Source organism: Pseudochaenichthys georgianus, chromosome 15 (genome assembly GCF_902827115.2).
Source record: "Pseudochaenichthys georgianus chromosome 15, fPseGeo1.2, whole genome shotgun sequence".
Classification (NCBI taxonomy): Eukaryota; Metazoa; Chordata; class Actinopteri; order Perciformes; family Channichthyidae; genus Pseudochaenichthys; species Pseudochaenichthys georgianus.
In genome coordinates, this window is record NC_047517.1 from 19,964,974 (window position 1) to 19,984,544 (window position 19,571).

At 40.6% G+C, this 19,571-nt stretch overlaps 1 protein-coding gene across 1 annotated transcript; it reads right to left on the reverse strand.

Annotated features, from left to right (window-relative positions):
* Nucleotides 1-6,208: 6,208 nt before the first annotated feature.
* On the reverse strand, nucleotides 6,209-13,614 carry LOC117459350 (lutropin-choriogonadotropic hormone receptor-like). Its single transcript, XM_034100124.1, has 4 exons — nucleotides 13,546-13,614; nucleotides 8,894-9,082; nucleotides 8,683-8,736; nucleotides 6,209-8,067 (listed from the first exon to the last, which is right to left on the reverse strand). Exons 1-4 carry the CDS (start codon nucleotides 13,602-13,604, stop codon nucleotides 6,918-6,920), a joined length of 1,452 nt encoding a protein of 483 aa, XP_033956015.1. The 5' UTR covers nucleotides 13,605-13,614; the 3' UTR covers nucleotides 6,209-6,917.
* Between the last annotated feature and the right edge of the window lie 5,957 nt (nucleotides 13,615-19,571).

Here is a 19,571-nt window from a genome sequence, read left to right on the forward strand (position 1 = left end):
AATTTCAAGGACCGCCTACTTCCATCTACGTAACATTGCAAAAATCAGGCATATCTTGCCTCAAAACGATGCAGAGAAACTAGTCCATGCATTTGTTACTTCTAGGCTGGATTATTGTAACTCTTTATTATCAGGGAGTACTAAGAAGTCAATCAAGTCGCTTCAGCTGATTCAAAATGCTGCGGCTCGTGTACTAACCAGAGTTAGGAAAAGGGACCACATTACTCCTGTTCTGGCTGCCTTACACTGGCTCCCTATAGAACACAGGATAGAATTTAAAATTCTTCTTCTCGCCTACAAAGCCCTTAATGGGCAGGCGCCATCTTACCTTAAAGAACTCATTATACCCTACTGTCCTACTAGGGCATTGCGTTCCAAGAATGCAGGGTTGTTGGTTGTTCCTAGAATCTTTAAAAGTACAATGGGAGCCAGAGCCTTTTCTTATCAAGCTCCACATTTGTGGAATCAGCTTCCAGTTTGTGTTCGGGCGGCAGACACCCTATCCATTTTTAAGAGTGCGCTTAAGACCTTCCTTTTTGATAAAGCTTATAGTTAGGGCTGATTAGATTCAGCCCCTAGTTTTGCTGATATAGGCTTAGTTTGTCGGGGGACATCTTACTTCTTCCTTCTCTCTGTCTATACCCGTGTACACTCATGTTCCGATTAACCCAGCTTCCCCAAATGTCTTTCTTTTTGGTGTCTATATACGCTGGGATCCGGAGTCATGGATGATCCTGCGGTCCTGTGTCCTGGATCGCGAGCGCTGGATCTTGAGTCGTGGCTGTGGTCCTGGATCATAGGTCCTCGATGGATATCCTCGTGGATTCATCTTCCTATTATACACACATGCATTTCCAAACATTTGGACTACCTATGTTGCAAATGTATTATCTTTTCAATTTACACATGGCATCTATTGCACGTCTGTCCGTCCTGGGAGAGGGATCCCTCCTCTGTTGCTCTCCCTGAGGTTTCTCCCATTTTTCCCTTTAAACTGGGTTTTCTTTGGAAGTTTTTCTTTGTACGATGTGAGGGTCTAAGGACAGAGGGTGTCGTATTGTCATACTGATATTCTGTACACACTGTGAAGACCACTGAGACAAATGTAACATTTGTGATATTGGGCTATATAAATAAACATTGATTGATTGATTAAATGGATCGTGATTTCCGCCAAAGATTTGGAAATTGGTCCGTGCGCAAAGCATTGTGGGGATTTTAAGACCACGGAGTCTACACATGTGCAGCCTCAACATTTTTCGCTACGAAGTACGCCGGCCTCGGTAGAATTCCAAGTATGCTGGACATTGGAACAGGCTTTCGACGGCACTCGATAACGTAGTATGCTTGAAATAGTGGATCTGGAGCAGCCTTCCTCAATCGCGAGTACGCTTGCTTGGTAGCACATGTCTGCCGAGCATCTTGCTTCAGAAGCGAGGCAAGAATACTTCCTGGCATTCGGAAAACAAAGAGTGGAACAGGCTAGCAAGTGTGCAGGTGTGCTTCATATGAGAGGCTCCGCCTTACATTTTCCGCCACAGATTTGGGGAAATTGGTCCGTGCGCAAAGCATTGTGGGGATTTTAAGACTGCGGAGTCTACACATGTGCAGCCTCGACATTTCTCCTAACGAAGTACGCTGGGCTCGGTAGAATTCCAAAGCCTCATCCCAATTCCCGTCCTCGACTCCTCCTTTCCCTCACTCGCTTCCCTTCCTTGCGTCTTAGCTCCGCTTCCGTAAGATGCGAGCGAGAGACACGAGGAGGTGACGCGAGGACAGACGAGTCCTCAGGTATTAATTGGGATGTCCTCGTTCACTCAAACGTCACTCTTAAACGACGTCTGTTAATGATGACATGTGCACAGCTGTATCCCCTCTCATCGGGCTTAACTGAATAACCCCTTAGAACCGGCCCATTTGTTGTTAAATATTTATTTAAATGAATGAATCTTTCTCTTGTTAGTCAAGGAATTCAATGTATAATGGTTGGTCCTGCTTTTGTGTTCCGTTTTGGTGTAAAATGTAGCCTACATTTAAATAAATATATAATTATAGTAATGTGAAAGCCTTTTAGAAATGAATTGCACATAATAATTCCCTCGGAGCTGTGAGCACTTATAGCACTTGTGCACTAAAGTCTGATTTAACACTTGATTATATTTCACATCATTCATCCAGATCTGTAAAGTAACTAAAAGGTATTAAATACATGTAGTGGAGTAGAAGTACACCATGTACCTCTGAACTGTAGTGGAGTAGAAGAACAAAGTAGCAAAACATTTAAATTAGGGCTGTCAGTCGATTAAAATATTTAATCGCGATTGTCCATAGTTAATCGCAAATTAATCGCACATTTTTGATCTGTTCTAAATGTACCTTAGAGGAATATTTTTCAAGTTTTTAATACTCTTATCAACATATGAGTGGACACATATGCTTTATGCTAATGTTTATTATCATTTGAACAATGACAAATATTCTCATGAATATTAAACACAACAACCTCTGAACATTACAAATATTCGCCTCAATTCAACCTGGAACCTCTCTCATACAATAATACAATACAAATGGTGTGTGTGTGTGTGTGTGTGTGTGTGTGTGTGTGTGTGTGTGTGTGTGTGTGTGTGTGTGTGTGTGTGTGTGTGTGTGTGTGTGATGGATCGTTGGAGCTATGTGCAACTCAAGGCATATGCTCGAACGGGAGCTGCCTGGACGCTGCAATCATGTTGCGCACTATCCGTGCTGAGTGTGCTGACTTTTTGTACAATGTCCCGCTGTCTGCTTCCTGCATAAAGTCAAGTGCTCGGCGCAGTTGTGGCGAAATGTCGCTCCTCTGTTTTCATTTAAACAGCTCCTTATATCCGTTAGCGCAGCTAGCTAGCACCAGATGCTAACAACAACAATGCACGTAAGGTCTCTCTCTCGCTCGCTCGGGCCACACATACACACACCCTCCCGGTCCTCCCAATAGCCAGTCGGTGCCTGCCGGTGAGCGTGGAAGTGTGGTCTGCTGCAAGTGGGCAGCAGGAGCGGGGCTGTCAGCATCAGCTTGGAGATGGTATTTTAAACTCGATGCGCTCTGAAACTACGGGGCGGCCGAGGAAAAAAAATACACATGCGTTAATCGCGTTAAAATAATTAGTGGCGTTATTTTTTTTTTTGACAGCCTTAATTTAAATACTTAAATAAAGTACAGGTATCTCAAAATTGTGCCCAAGTATAGTACTTGTTGAGTTTATGAACTTAGTTACTTAACACCAGTGGCTATACAGATAGAAAGACTAAGCCTTGCAGAGGCATGAAAATACATTTTCAAAATGCTCAACAGTGCTGCCAAAATTATAAACTGACTGCTACACAATTAAAATAAATGCTTTTATATATTTCTATTAGATGTGACTCTTTAGCGTTTCTGTTATTATTACCACTGCTGCTTTAGTTGTTCTGACTGCTAAAATCATCTGTTATTCCTCATTTTAAAACCGATATTCCGTGGGGTCGGTGGGCTCGGATCCTTGTCACCTTTTTCTTTCATACCTGATGAGTTTGCATCCCTGACAAGACTAGGTACATTACAGGAGTGTTAAAACACCCAAACATGCACACGTATCTTATTTTAGTAGAGATGAGAGGACAAGGTCTAATGTTGTGACTGAAATGATGAAGTCAAAGCTTCAGTATTTTATCTTATGTAGCACATTTAATTCAATAATTAATCTTGAATTACTAATAACTCTAAAGAAGGCAAAAGTGGATAAGGCAAATACTCATCCAAAGTGTGTGTGTGTGTGTGTGTGTGTGTGTGTGTGTGTGTTTGTGTGTGTGTGGGGGGGGGGGGGTGAGCAGCTTGTCTGCTCAAGGTTTAAAACCAGCGGTGCGAATGTTTATGAGAAACAATTCGTAGCTTTGACTGAACTCGAAGGAAACTAGACTAAAAAAAATGTAAGAAATCAAAACAGCTGGGTGAATACTCTCTTTATGGTATTTAAATTGGGCCAAGTAGAACCCCTTCATGGATTTGTGATACTGATCTCTGTCTGTTCGGATTTCGAAGTCTCATGATTTATTGTGTGGGCCTGTGAAGGAGAGGCCCTGGGAAAACAACATATCTTGGAACTGCAATTACTTATCTTAAAGAGATTGCAACATTATACTCCTTTAAAAATTGCTCAATTCATTTAAACACATTTATTATGTACACAATAAAAACCTCAACAAATATATTGATCCTGGATTAATCAGCGACCTTTACTCTATTGTTCATAAACTCAGTAGTTTAACAACTATTAGAATTGTAGTAATGTCTGTAGACCAATTGTACTAGAAATAATTTGAAACAGTTTAATAAAGAATGTTAAACTATATTTAAAACTGTAATTGAACTTCAACTTATATCAATTATCCAATTCCAGTGGCCAGTTGGAATAGACAATCAACAAAGTTTTCATTTTGCAGCAACAGCGCAAAAGGTTTCAATCACAATTATGTCTGAGTCTAGTTCTGTCTTATCTGCTTTGTTTCGGAATGTGTTCAATACATTATGTTTTATTTTATTTTATTCATTATTACCATACAATACATAGATTAAGAATAAATGAAACAAATAATACAACATTGACCTATTTGAGCAGACAGATTTTTTTTTTTGCAACCCTGATTTCCTCAGGCCGGTATTTATGACCAGCAGTGATGCCTCTGAGGGTCTCGGTTGTATGACAGATGCAGGACATAAAAACATTCTTTTGCTATTTATTTTTCTTTTGCAGCACATTTATACTACAATGTATAATTTTGCTTTACATCTTTACATTATTTATTTTTCTCAAGTCATTTACTTTTGGTGAGATAACTAAAGTTTAGTTCATTTTACCCTGGCTATGGACTGATTCATTATTAGTTGTTACAAAGCATACACAAGACGGCGGGTAGGCAAACCAATATAGAAACAATTAGACAAACAAACATGAACTCGCAATAAACACCAGCGTGACAGCAAAGTTAATTCAGCTCAATTTAGTCCGAATTAGGAGGTTTTCAGGGGGTTTGGAAATAATGGAAATGGAGCACCTACTCGCGCATCCACCCTTGTACAAGTGCTAAAATCGTGCCTGAAGACTGTCCAAAAGCGATAACTAGCTTATCCTCTTGCGACAACCACTACTATATTCTAGTGGCGCTATGATCCCCTGACCAGGAGAACATAGACTTTTTTCCGCTACCCTTTCTCTCCAAAAACAGCACAGTTAACTGTAGTCCTACACGACCAGCCTATACACCCGCCATTGAGTTCACCCCAACGGTGAAACACAGTTTTGATTCTACGCTTGCTTGCCACTGCCCACCTGTGATCAATTAGCCTATACTTTTATGTATGCACCCCGGACCGCCACCAGCTGAATCCAGCAAAGTAGGGAACGCTTCCAAGCAACGTAGGAAATGTTCCTCCAGCAGAGTAGAGAGCTGTGGCGCATCAGGTGATGCACGCACCTCGCGCTGCCCCAGCCTTACCAGCAATGCAGAAGACGGTCACAAACAACGGGTGCTTTTAGACCATCTCGTTTTTAATAGAGATGGCGGTGGTGTGAGTTAAAGCTTATAGACAAAAAGGCTGTGACTTTCTTCCTCTCAGCTGCACGGCTGCAGCCACCCAGACGCGGGGAGGTATTTACACACACACCCCCGGCTGCTGCTGGAGCCGTGCTCACAGAGGCAATGGAGGGAAATATCTCTGGCTGCTTATTTTTAACTGCTGTGTTTGGCCGCTGAAACCCCCCAGAATTCGGCAATTTGTTCAATACAAATCTTTACATTGCTTTTAAACAGAAGTTCCACTTTACTGATGCCTTTCTTTAAGGTCACTCTGAACATGAGCTGTGCGTGCTTGTATGGCACTTCCGTCCCGAGCAGCACACACAGAGGAAATCAGCCAGGACTGAGTCCCCAGACACTGATTCCCTGTTTTTTTTTATACCCAAATGTTCATTAACCAAAACGAAATACAGCCGCTCAGCTTCACAGATAATTTTAGGATACCGTCAATCACAGATTCTGGTAAGGCAATGTCCAAATGTGTATTTGAAATTACACTTACCAGTCTCTGAAGATATGTTGGTATCCTGTCGACAACGCCAATTTGTGGAGGAAACTTCTGTGTAGCAATGCAGTGGGAGTCACCGACTCATGAAGGAGACACAGGATGAGCAAACACGTCAAACACTGGTAGTTTATTACAAGCATCGGCCGGAGAAATTCACATCACAAGTCACACAGTCAAAGGTTCTAACTGCACGGGAGGTTTGCCATGTCAAATCTGAATCAGCCTCTCATCTTGACAGACCTTTTAACCAGTTTACAGGGAGTCAACCCACATATTGGGGAAGGCATCTGTGAACACCTGGAGACACTGAATCACTTTATCTGACTCTATGGTAAGATCAGCAATAGCTGAAACTTCCCATTCCTTAAGACAGATAACAGACTTCGGCTTCGGTCGTAAAACGTCAACAGGCCTGAAAGGTCAAATATCTAAAGTAAAGACAAAATGAATCCCTCACAGACCTTTATAAGGATTAAAACATCAATCAAAACTCATCCTTAGAACTATTTGTCTCTTACTCAAAGGCTGTTTTTACAGTTTTCGGATCATTATGACAATAACAATCCATGATTTAGGACACCTTTGCAAACAAACTGGCCCGTTTTCACCCCATTTCCTGCTTGCTCCATCTGCTTCTTTGTACCTCCTCACATGTGCAGAAAAGGAGGCAGCAGCACCTGAAATTCTCACTTTGTAAATGAACAGAGATCAAATCTGATCTGATGCCTTCCACGTACAAGACAGAGAATCTCTTCACCCTGACCTTAAATGCTGCCTTCATAATACAATGCAATCATGATACAGTTCTCAGTGTTGATCATGTGGCCCCTTTTTTTAGAAAGCCATCCTTCATCTTGATGTGAAAAGCATAGAAGCTCAGTGAGTTAGTTTTAGTTTTGGGTGTTTTTTGACTGCAGTGGGGATGTGAAGCCAAAGTCGGCGACCTGAACCAGTCAGCGTCAGAGCTGCAGCTGCCGCAGCGACTCAGCAGCAGGCCCACGTCCTTCCTGATCGCCCGTGTGAAGAGGGTGTACAAGAAAGGGTTGCAGAGGGAGTTGATGGGATAAAACAGGATGAGCAGAATCTTTGAGTGGGACACGGTTATCAGGGGCATCTTCAGGGCAGCAGAAATGGCGAAGAAGGAAATCGGGGCCATGCAAAGAAAGTCTGTGAAAATGAGCACAGCCATGCGCTTGGCAATTCTGGTGTCTCCAAGACGGGTAGAGTGCTCCGGATTGCGAACACTCAGATATATGCATATGTAACAGTAGCAGACCAACAGGAAAGCAGCTACATTGAGAATGAGCACGGCCACAACGTAGATCTGAGAGGCCAGCGAGTCGATGTCCATGGGCAGACAGATGCTCACTTTGCTGTAACTGCTGACCCCCACAAGAGGGAGCAGGGCCACCAGCAGAGAGAAGACCCAGCCTGCCCCCATTAAGGCCGTTACATGGTGCATCCGTAGCCTCTTGTTGACTTGCATGGCATTGGTGATGGTGTGCCAGCGTTCAAGGCTAATCACTGTCAGTGTGTATACTGATAGCTCGCTGGAGAACACCGTTATAAACCCTGCTGTTCCACACCCGGGCCCGGTCTGCCAGTCAGTCGCATGGTTGTAGTACTCGTGGCGGGAGATGATGTCCATGAAGGCAATGAGCATCAGGTAGAGCCCCATGCACAGGTCGGCGAAGGCCAGGTTACACATGAGGAACCTGGAGACGGTTAGCTTATGTTTGCTGATGAGCAGCATAGCCAGAACAGCCAGGTTACCGGTCACAGCGAACACCGTGATGATACAGGTGAGACAGCGCAGGAGGGGGAAGCCCAGCAGGTCCTCGCAGGGGTTAAAGTCATCCGGCGTTGGAGTGCACTTGACGAAGGGGCTGTTGACACACTCAAATTCCAGGTCAGGATACTGAAAGGTGATGTCATCGATAAGATCCATGCTATCTTTGGTAGGCTCTCTGAAGAATACAGATATGTAAAAGAAAATGACCTGCGTAAGTGAAAGTATTACAATTAAGAGAGGAGAGGAGTCAGATAAGTTTTGTCTTTTATTATAGTATTGTTTTCTAAATAGATTACTCGAATGTTTTAAGTTGAGCCAACGTTAGATCAATTATGTCAGTTTTAAGAAACAATAGAGGTGGATGTTTATTTTCGGGGACTCAAAGTTCATCTTTATCCAGAGAGTTAGTTGTGTTTAATATAATTATTAGAAGTTAAAATTAAAAGTGTCAGATGAAGTGACATTGGTTAAAATATTGAGATGTGATTATTATTAAGTAAACAGGCTTCGTTATTTTTTTTTTTCGCCAAGTATTTTCCCACTTACAATTGCTTTGCATATCCATTGGTTCAATGTGGGTGCTATGTTAGAATATCAATCTATTAGGTTTAAACTATGTCAAATCATCTATGCACTTTTAAGGCCATTGAAAATTAATGGTATGGTCCCGGGAAAAAGTATGCATAATGTAAGGCTTTCTCATAATCTTAAACTTGAACTTTAAAATGCACCACCCTCCCAACACCAATTATTTTAGTACAGTCTCTTAATGGACAGTGAAGTCACTTACTTTTCAGTTGTGCTGAGATCACACAACTTTGAGGAGTTCTTTAAGGCACTTTCCCTTTAAATAAAAAAGAGGAAAATGTTAGACCACAGAAAATGCCAGTAATCTCAACTGCTGTTCCAACTAATGATGATCAGTATTCACAGGACAGAGCTTTTGTTCTTTTTGCAGATGTGAATGGATTTGTATATCACCGGGAGCAGTGGTTGGTTACCTTTGTTTCAGCCGCCATGTGTGGAAAGCGCAGCAGTGGCTGGAGTACGTGAGTTCTGCGTTCAGCAGCTCGGCCAGGCTCTCCGGGGGGGGGAGGGTCTTCAGAGCAAAGGCAGAGCTAGCGTTCAGATACCTCACCTGCCCCAATCCTTTTCGGGGGAGGGACCTCAGAGGTGTGAAGGAAACATCCCTGCATCAAACACGGAAAATATAAACATTAATTTCAGTGGAGATACTGTGTTTCAATAATTTGACTGTTAGAGGGTTACAAAGTCTTTCCAACAGGAAGACCCATAGTGTTTTGTTTATAATTATATAAAGCTATCTCAGGCATTTTTCTGCTGAATCTCTAGTGACAGTTGCAGAAAACCGCTAATTAAAGGTTTTCATTTTCAACAAGCCATCAAGGTCTTTCTACAAGAGGTGCTAATTCACAAAAAAAAAACTTCATCGCAGAATAAAGGTTGAAATTACTGACACGGGCTGAACACATTTTAGAAAAACAACACTTCGCTCCCTCACGTAATTGTTTTTCTTATATTCATTGAACATGAAAATACCCGGATGGTGCTCTTTAGGCCCAGGACGAGCAAAAGGAAGACCTTTAGCTTTTCCTGCATGGCCGTTATAACCACACACACTTCTGTAATTCATAACCAGAGATGGGGTCGTTACTAAAAAAAAGTAATATATTACATATTACATATTACTTAAAAAAAAGTAATATATTACACTACTTCGTTACTCTCTACATACAGTAACTCGTTACTTTACTCGTTACTTTACTCATTACTTTACTCGCATGGCCGGCCCGCCCCTCCCTGCAGGCAGATCACGCAGACTGCTAAAGTTTCAAATGTTTTCTTTAGTTCAGTTTCCATCGCATAAGACTGATCCAGATCCTGAATGTTTCCTATCTGACCGTGGCTGTCCTCTGTCTCCTGCTATCTGTATATTTTGCGCAGTCTATCTCTGCTCACGCTGTTGCGTCGGCGTGTTCTCCTGCGTGTTGGCCATGTGTTGCACTGGAACCAGACACCGCAAAGACTTTAGCTGAGCACGTACGAACTGCGCATGCGTGAATGGCAATAACTCTCCTTACCAGCAGGCGGCGATAGTGTGTATTCGTCATTCAAAACAGGCAACAACCGTAAAACAGAGAAGAAGAACAGACTACGTGATATAAACAAACAACAAATAACTGTGCGTTAGCTTCACCTTAGCATGTGTTCTTTGCAGGTGTTTATTGAGGTTTGATTATGTCTGATTTTAGTAAGTAACGAAGTAACGCGTGTCGGGGCAATGTTAGTAACTGTAGTGTGATTACTGAATTATAAAAGTAGCGCGTAGTAACACTACTCCGTTACCGACAAAAGTAGTATTACCGTTACTTTGTAACGTGTTACACCCAACTCTGTTCATAACTAATATAAAAGGAAATGTGATATCTGCAACACAAGGTTACTTGCAATCAGAGACCTTGCGAGCTGCATGTGCATCAGGCCGGGATATTTGTTCAATAATCAGTATTCAGCAGTGCTTCTCGTCTTGTTGGTTGTTTACACAGACAGGCTGTCACCACCCTAATGTTTAAACAATAAATTATAAACATTGTTATGAATATTAATCATGCTTCACTGTCCAAGTTAAAATATGGTAACCTTAATGCTGTTGATTCAAACATCAACAGATAGAGAATGTAGGTCTGTCCTCTCTGGTATTTAACTTTGCCACAATCATACATTTCTGATTTTCTGTTTTGACCTCTTGTCTATAACTTTTTAGGAACTGGTACATCTTCAACTGGGATAGATCTACAGTTCACAGAATATATATTTTACTCATACACAACATTCATTTACCAGACATAGTTTGTAGTTACTTTGGAGGACTATTTCACATTTAATCATACATTCCGTGTACAACATGAAATGCTTTTTCATAGATTAAACTGCCCAGCTGTAAAACATACAAAGTGCTTAATATTAGCTTTGTGTTAATAGGCCACAACATCAAAATCCCACATTAAAGGAGGGGTAGGTAATTCACTTCAGAAACACTTTTTGTTATATTCCATGGAATGCTCTTAACATCCCGATAGCAATGAATATATTAAATGCTTTGACAATTAATACATAAAAAATGTTCATCTGTGGAAGCCGTAGTACTGTAAAAAGCACGACCAGTTATTTTAGCCGGTCCGGCTACCTGCCTGTCAGCCTTCCATCTGTGCACAAACTTATCTCGTGCCCTCATTGGTCATGTGCACGTTCGTGTGTGTTGGAGGAGGGGCTCAGTAAGGAAGTCTGAAGGAAGGGGCAGATCTTTTTCGGCTGCGTACTTTCAAATTCTAGCGCAATAGAAATCATGATGCCTTTAAGCTCCTTTAAGCAAGTTTTGGTAAAATGTTGAATGCAAGTCATTTATATGTTTTAGTTCAATCTCAATACATGTCATTAGCTGCTGACTGTCTGTTTGGTAAGTGTACGGTGGTTTTGAAAAGCTTTTACTGAAAGCTGCTATTGGCTGCAATTGCAAACAAACACTCAGGGCCGCCCCTGGCCAACTTGGGGCCCCAAGCGACATTGTGAGATGAGGCCCCCCCCCCCAACCGACAGGAGTGAAACATTTTTTTTGGAAACAAAGTAGGCTAATTTGCAAATATAATTCCTGTTTATTATTATTATTATTATTATTATTATCAACACAGTTACTTTTTTATATGTGAGGTAAATGGTAAATGTGCATGTATCTCGTTCATTATGCGTTTACGGGTGAATACGTGAACACTGCATTTCCTGCCAAATACTAGCCTCAAAAAGATTAAAATATAATTAATGCAAATAAACTACTTCTACTAATAATCATAATCAATTCAATAATATAAATACTATATTATTTTATTATAATATAGTTGTAATATAGTCAAGACAAAACATGCTTATGACATGCTCAAAAACTGATATTTCTTAAATCTGTATTCAAATGTAATTCCCTCTGTCAGCAATGTATCAACAACTACACACACATTTCTATCAGTATTTCTCTGTGTTGTGGTTCACGTGATGATGACTGTTAGGAGTTAAGGGGAGAGGCTGAGCATCACCATGAAATGTGCAAATTGACATAAAAATGAATAAAAGGGGAATGTTTTTCTTCGGCTGTAAACTTTAACTGTTATGCAAGCCATCTAGACAGACAGTTTATCACTCTTCCTCCTGTACATTAGCAGATAAAAGGCATAACATACTTGAATGAATGTTAAATAAAGAATGCTGGAAATAACTGCATCACCATTAGCCTATATGCTAATGCAGAGACTGCCTTCTTCATGTCGTGAATTGCAGCTGATGTTTTAATATGGCAATTGGCCATTTGACTTATACAACATTCGCAAGTTGTACATTTGACTCATACAATAACCAACCTTCGAGTGATGCTCTAGTTTCTTCATGTTTTGTTTTTTTCCCTCTTGCTTGCGCCGGACTGAAACTGTCTTTTCACCGACATCTCTTCACCTGCACTAGTGGCCGCATCAAAGCCGTGATTGGTCAGATGTCGATTCATTGCAATGGTGTTGGGTTACAGACGTGCTCCCCTTGTCCCCTCTCACTCTTACTCTCGCGTGTCAGCGGGGGTGCGTGGAGAACTGCGCACAGCAGCTGAGGCCCTCTGGACGGGGCCCCCTGCGCAAGGCGGGGCCCCATGCAGCCTGCGTGATTGGCCTGTAGGGAGGGGTGGCCCTGCAAACACTACAAACAAATCCCAAGAACACGTCTACCACCACTGATTGTTTAACCCTTAGATGCACGAGTGACTGGACCCAAGACTCTTCTAAGTGGGTCAAAAAGGACCCGTATTAGAATAATATGTGTTTTTATGCCATTTTTGCCATTTTGGTTAAGAGAAATCACTTGTATAATATTTAGTATTATATTTTGGTTCTCACTAGAAATATTTTATATTTAATTTTTCACTATTTATAATTTTAGAATTTTTTTTGACATTTGTTATAAAGAAAACGTTTTGAACATATTGATGCAAAGATCTCCGCTATTCTGAGACCCTCACAGTATTCCAGTTCCTTTTCAAAACTCATCTCTTCTCCTCGTGTCTACTCATAGCCCCACCCATTCCGGTTGATCAAGTTTGATAGTCCTATACCCCCCACCCTAACCTTCCCTTATATTGTAAAGCGATTTGATTTTGAGTCCTTGAAAAGCCCTATACAAATATAATGTATTATTATTATTATTATTTGTATTATTATTATTATATTGACAGGTATCAGATCTTGCTGTGTAAAATAATCTTCCTGAGAGATGTCACTTGTGATGTAGTCTGTGTGGTCTACAGCCACAGGTGATAAGAATCAAAGGATTCCATATAAAATGCATGTGACACTTATGGAAGTTTGGGGTAGTACAATTTCTTAAAATGTATAACATTTAAATAAAAAATTTGAATGGCATGATATCCAAAACAGGTTTTTTGAGGAATAGCTGGACTATGAAATGATAACATTTTTTAATTACAAAGATACTTCAAGAAAACCCCCTCACCGGGTAAAAAAAGACCCACTTATGAATCTAAGGGTTAATGACATTTTCCTTGATTTGAATGGTTTTACCAACTTAAATCTTTGTCACTTACAGATAACTTGGACCGGTGACTCCTTCAAAAGCATTTTCTTCAATGTCACTGAGATACATGTTGTCTCTTAAAATCCTACAAAAGACAAGAAAACAACAACTGTAACAAAAGTGACCTCAAGTCCAAACAATAGTTTAGCAGTTAACATGCAATATAAAAGAAAATCTAAGGTGACACATTAATGGCCAACAATGGCCCTCAAACCATTTATTAACTATGTGTGTTCTTGGCTTGACACTGAGGAAGATGAGCGTTATTTTTAGACTGCATGGTGTCCGCACTGATCTCATCTGCATCTACTATCAGCAGTATGGGGCAGAGCAAGAAAACAAGGGGGCATCCAATCTTTATTTAGTCTTACATAACACTTGTTTACCGGTTCACTCAGCTTTGAATGATTACAAAAAGAAGAGCCTTAGAGCTAAAGAGCATACTTATCACCAGCCTAATGTATCGGCATGAGTAGTAATACAAATGCCACTTCAATCTCATTAGTATGCAGAAAAAGTGACAGGTCGCCCCGCCCCTTTTTGACCGGAAGTCCCGCCTTATCTGACCGGAAGTCCCGCCTTTTTATTTTATTTTGAAACCGGAAGTCCCGCCTCGTTCGACCGGAAGTCCCGCCTCGTTCGACCGGATGTCCCGCCCCCGCTTCCGGCGGATGTCCCGCCCCCGCTTCCGGTTTTCAAAATAAAAATAAATTAAACACACACACACACACACACACACACACACACACACACACACACACACACACACACACACACACACACACACACACACACACACACACACACACACACACACACACACACACACACACACACACACACACACACACCACACACGCACACACACACACACACACACACACACACACACACACACACACACACTTTCCCCGCCCCTCACCCTCTCCCTCTGTCTAAATAAAAAGCCATCGTCTTTAGTCACTCTTAAATATTTTTCAAGTCGAGAGAAAATGGCCAAGAGACGTCTTGATATGAATTTAATCAGCGAGACACCGGTGACAACTTACAGCCATCCGTTGGGTGCTCCAATCAAGAAACGAATGCAGTTTGTATGCCGGGTTCAGACGCCTACAGCCGAAGAACTTCACGAAGAATGGATTCTAAAAAATGGCGATGTTTGGGGTTATATATTCAACTATATGGCTAATGAACTGCATTTCTACAATCTGAAGAATGGAGAAACGTATGGACCCCGTAGTGTTAAAGCGACACTGACCTCAACAGATTGGGCTGTGTTAACTCTGGTGTCTTCCCGAGATCTACAAGCAACCATTGTATCGGAAGAAGTAGTGCATCAAGAAACCATCGTGGAACCAGAGGTGTACAAGATATTTGCAAAGAAAAACAAAGAAACACAAACAGAATGCGAGATTAAAGAAGAGCCTGCATCCTTACCCCTCAATGTGGAGGAAGAAGAAGGAGATATTCCCACACAACCAGAGGGGAGAAGAGTCCTGACAGGCACCGTCTGGGAAACTAAAAGCGGACCCTCTGGGCGTTGGTATTACCGCTCAAGCCGCTTGGTGACGTTGGGTAAGGACTCCTCTGATGATTTTGTTTTGGAGTATTTTAATTCTACCTGCGGGGTATTTCAAACGTCCTTGAGGGTGCCTCTGACTGCATGGATGGAAATGATTGATGGAAAAGCTACAAAGCTTAAAGAACTTTTTAAACAAAGTCAGACATCGATGGACATTATACTGGTGAAAAAGACCCTCACTTTTGCAGAGGACTCCGCCCCCCCAGTCAACATAACAAGTCCCACCCACCTCAGCAGATCATTTAAAAAGTAAGGACCCCGCAAGGACATTTTTAGAGAGCAGCAACCATGGATCTGAGAAAAACCACGATCTGCAGCCTGGATCAAACGCCTACAGGACCGCCATCCTCACCAACATTTTGGACACCAGATCTGGACAGCGCTATGGCTGACATTGATATCACGGGGTGGCTGGATATGCCTCAACCTCCATCCAAGTCTCCAGAGGAATCAACAACAACAGTAGGCATTGATATGCCATGCTCTACTTGTGCTCCCAAGGGTGGTGCTACAGAACGTATTAGGACATCGGCATTCCTGAACACGGTAAAAGCGGTTGTAGTTCATCTGTTGGATAGAGTCGTGTACCTTTACAGAAAGGAAACATGTAACGGATGTCAAGTCGATCACCCCAGTCAGAGGCAGCACGAGTGTTTATTCCCTACCGATGAATACTATTTGGATCGACACTATGATGAAGTGGTAAAGAGACTGTGGACCGTTCGTTTCATTCCAGCCATTCGGGACGCTCTGCACCAGAACCACCTTCATGTGTCAGAGAGGAGAGTCTTTGGAGCTACCGAGGCGATTCTGCACAACCTCAGAAACACCAGACTCTTTGAGGCTAAAATCGAGAAACTATACGAACAGCTGGTAGAGAACGACGAAACCCAAATGAAGATTACAAGAGCAGCTTGGGCCTTCTGGCAGCATTAGGAAGAGTTTTTATTTTATTTTGATACTTTTTCGTTAAAGTATGTTTTATTTTTGATCTGTTTTTATATTTTACTTCTTTTTGTAACATGTTTTTTCTATACATGGGTGTGACATATCAATAAAATGCATTGTAAGAAAAACTGTCGTACTCATTGTACCCTTTTTTTTCTTTTGTAGGACTTCAAGATATTTTGCATGTCATACATAAACACGGTGTCATCTTCCTTCAGCCATCACAACAACAATCAAGGTGGATCTGTGAAATGAAACACCTATTCCCAAAGCGTGACTACCCTATTGAGGGCATGCGTCTAGGGCAGTAGGGTCTAAATCGATGGGCCAGATATACTAACATGCGTACGGTATGTTTGAAAAAGACTAACCATTTATCCAGTTCAAGCTGTCTTTAAGATGTGACATCGCGCTCTGACTATTTCCCATAAAATCGTGACAAACTATTACTTGTTCTTACATTTGACCTCTTGCTGCTTGGTTGAAAATGATAGATGAAAAATAACTTTTTTAAAAAGAGTCAAACCACAAATGTTTTAAGATTGTTACAAAATGTAAAAAATAAAAAAGGTCTGGAGACAAAATTAATTCAGGTGACTCTGGCTTTATTAGGACAACAGACATATAATACAAATGGGTTAGGGGTTAAATATAACCATCGTGGACTTAATAGTCTAACAAAATACTTTTATCTGAATACATTTGTTCTTTTTAAGAGCAATTTTTGAAATTATTTATTTATTATTTCAGTGGAACAATCCAGTGTTTGTTAACATTAACGCTTTCTTCTCTTTTTCTTGTGTTACTAAGATACTTTTAAACACACTTTGGTGTATGCAACACTTGTTCAGATAAAACAAGGTTTTTTCTTTTCTGATAAACTTACATATTTTAATTATTTTATGTTACCAAGATACTTTGAGATACACCCTGATGTACGCAACACTTAACAAAGGGTATAATATGAAGTAGTTGGTAAGGAAGGGGTTTTTCTTTAAGGGTGCAAAACTTTTAGAACAGGGTAAAATATTCATTAATTTGTATTGAATTGAGTTTTCTTTTTTTGATTTTCAACATACTATATGACTTTTACATATTTCTGACGTACTATACTTTTTTTGACTTTTTTCTGTAGAATCTTGACAAAACTATTACTTGTTCTTAAATGATGACCTATTGCTGGAGATGAGATGAAAAAGCTACAACGCTTAAAGAACTTTTTTCTAAAAACTCTCAATTCTACACTGACTCCCCCCACTCAACGCAATAAGTCCCACCCCACTCAGCAAATCATCTAAAACGAAGGACCCCATCAAGACGACCGTTGAAAACTAGCCATGGATCTGAGAAAAACCAAGTCTGATGTAGCCTACCCTTATTATCACCAGGATAATGGATATGGGCTTAATGACTGGATGGTACAAAGTAGGGGAGAGGATGTTCCCGAAGAAGAGCTCTCCTCTATATGTAATAGTATTGTAAACGAAACATTTAAAGTGGTCCTGGAATCTTCATTTTTCAGAAACATTCTGTAACATTACCGAATAAATTACACTTACTCTTTTTCTTGTGTTACCAAGATACTTTTAGATACAGTTTGGTGTCTGAAAACTGAAACTGGTTGAATATAAAGTACTTTATAAGGAATTCGGATTCTTTTAAAGGCAGATCTTGGCTTTTTTTTCTCTTGCCAAGATACTTTTAGACACACTTTGAGGGATGCAAAACCTTAAAACTAGAAAATGAAGTACAGTCTGATTAGATTTTTTCTTAAAGACTGTTTCTCTAAAAGGTAAGTTTGTGATTTTAACAATTTTCCCTGACACTTGGCAGATTTGTGTGTAATTCTCTCACAAAGGAACTGTAAGATACACTTTTTATGTATGCAAAACCTTAAACTTTGCTTTAAATGTTGCTTTTTCTTTTTCTTCGTTTTTCTTTACTTTTTCTATTCTTTTCTGCTAATTGTCGTTTGCGATCTTGGCGAGTGGTATGAGATATACTGTTTCTATAAAGGTTATCTATAATACCATCTTTTAAAGAAAGATATTCTTCATATGTCATGTTATCATGGTCCTCTTTTGTCCTAAAAACCTTACATGGATATGATATAGATGAGAGCTCTTCTTCGGGGACATCCTCTCCCCTACTTTGTAACATCCAGTCATTAAGCCCATATCCATTATCCTGGTGATAATAAGGGCAGGCTACATCAGACTTGGTTTTTCTCAGATCCATGGCTAGTTTTTAATGGTCGTCCTTAGTTTTATATGATTTGCTGAGTGGGTGGGACATATTGCGTTGAGTGGGAAGGCTTCATCTGTAGAAAGTACTCTGTTTGAGGAGATTTCGTAATAATGGCAGTTTGTCATTTTGAGGGTATTTCAGTGAAACAAGGCTGTTTTGAACATTTGACAGATTTATGCTTAAATTCTCTGGTAAAGTTACTGAAATATACACTTTGTATATAAAAGCTGAAAAGTAGATAATGACGCGTGCTTTGTGTGTACAGACACACAGAAAACACTGAAAAACACAACAAGAAGGACTGTAATACACTTGTATCAGACACGCTCCCCTTGCTAAAATGATGACAACAGTTTTTAGATGTAAAAAACCACTTTTTTTATTTTTTTCACACGCAAAATCAATAGTTATACTGATTGTAGCATCCCCAGGACAGTCTCCAGCTTAGAATTCCCCATATTACTGGAGATATCGTGATGGAGTTTTTTTCACTTCAGTCAAAATATTCACGTCTATGCTGTTTTCGACGCAAAGATGCATTACATCTACAAACAGAGCATACAATGAGAGCACATGATACACTGTTGATGTTTGTTTCATTTCTGAGATAATGTTACAGAATGTTTCGGAAAATGAAGATTCCAGGACCACTTTAAATGTTTCGTTTACAATCATTTCCCATTGACCCGGAATAGTACTGCCAGAACGAACGATATCCAAAATGTCTTCTAGTTTACAAACTTCAGCCATTCTGCTTACACGGGGGTCACTACTCATTCTGTTTTCAATCGTCCCCATCATCACACTTATTAAACGGGTAAGGACTACATTATGATCAATATATACAGAGCGTTTTGCATAGTAGTTTCCCATTTTTATTTTACTTAAAGAAAAAAGTCACTGCATTGAACAAGTCCCTGGCTTCTTCTCCATCCGACTGCTGTTTGTTAGTCTTCTTCTTCTTCTCCATCCAACTCTGTATGGATATTTCAAGTCTCTCCTTGAGGCATCTGCATTTTACAAGCTTGTGCAGAAAGGCTTCCGAAGCGCGTCCTATCCTCAGTTTATCCTCGCAAATGCCTTTTTCAATAAGACTCTGGTCAATCACTGCAACGAAGTCGGCGAGCCAAAGTCTTTTCATTAACGCTTTGTAATTGTTTCTGAAGAAGAAATCGGGCATGTCATTCCGACAATCGTGTTGCCTCTGGTCGGGGTTACTGCGTCGGCATTCTTTGCAGATTTCTTTTCTGTACCGATAC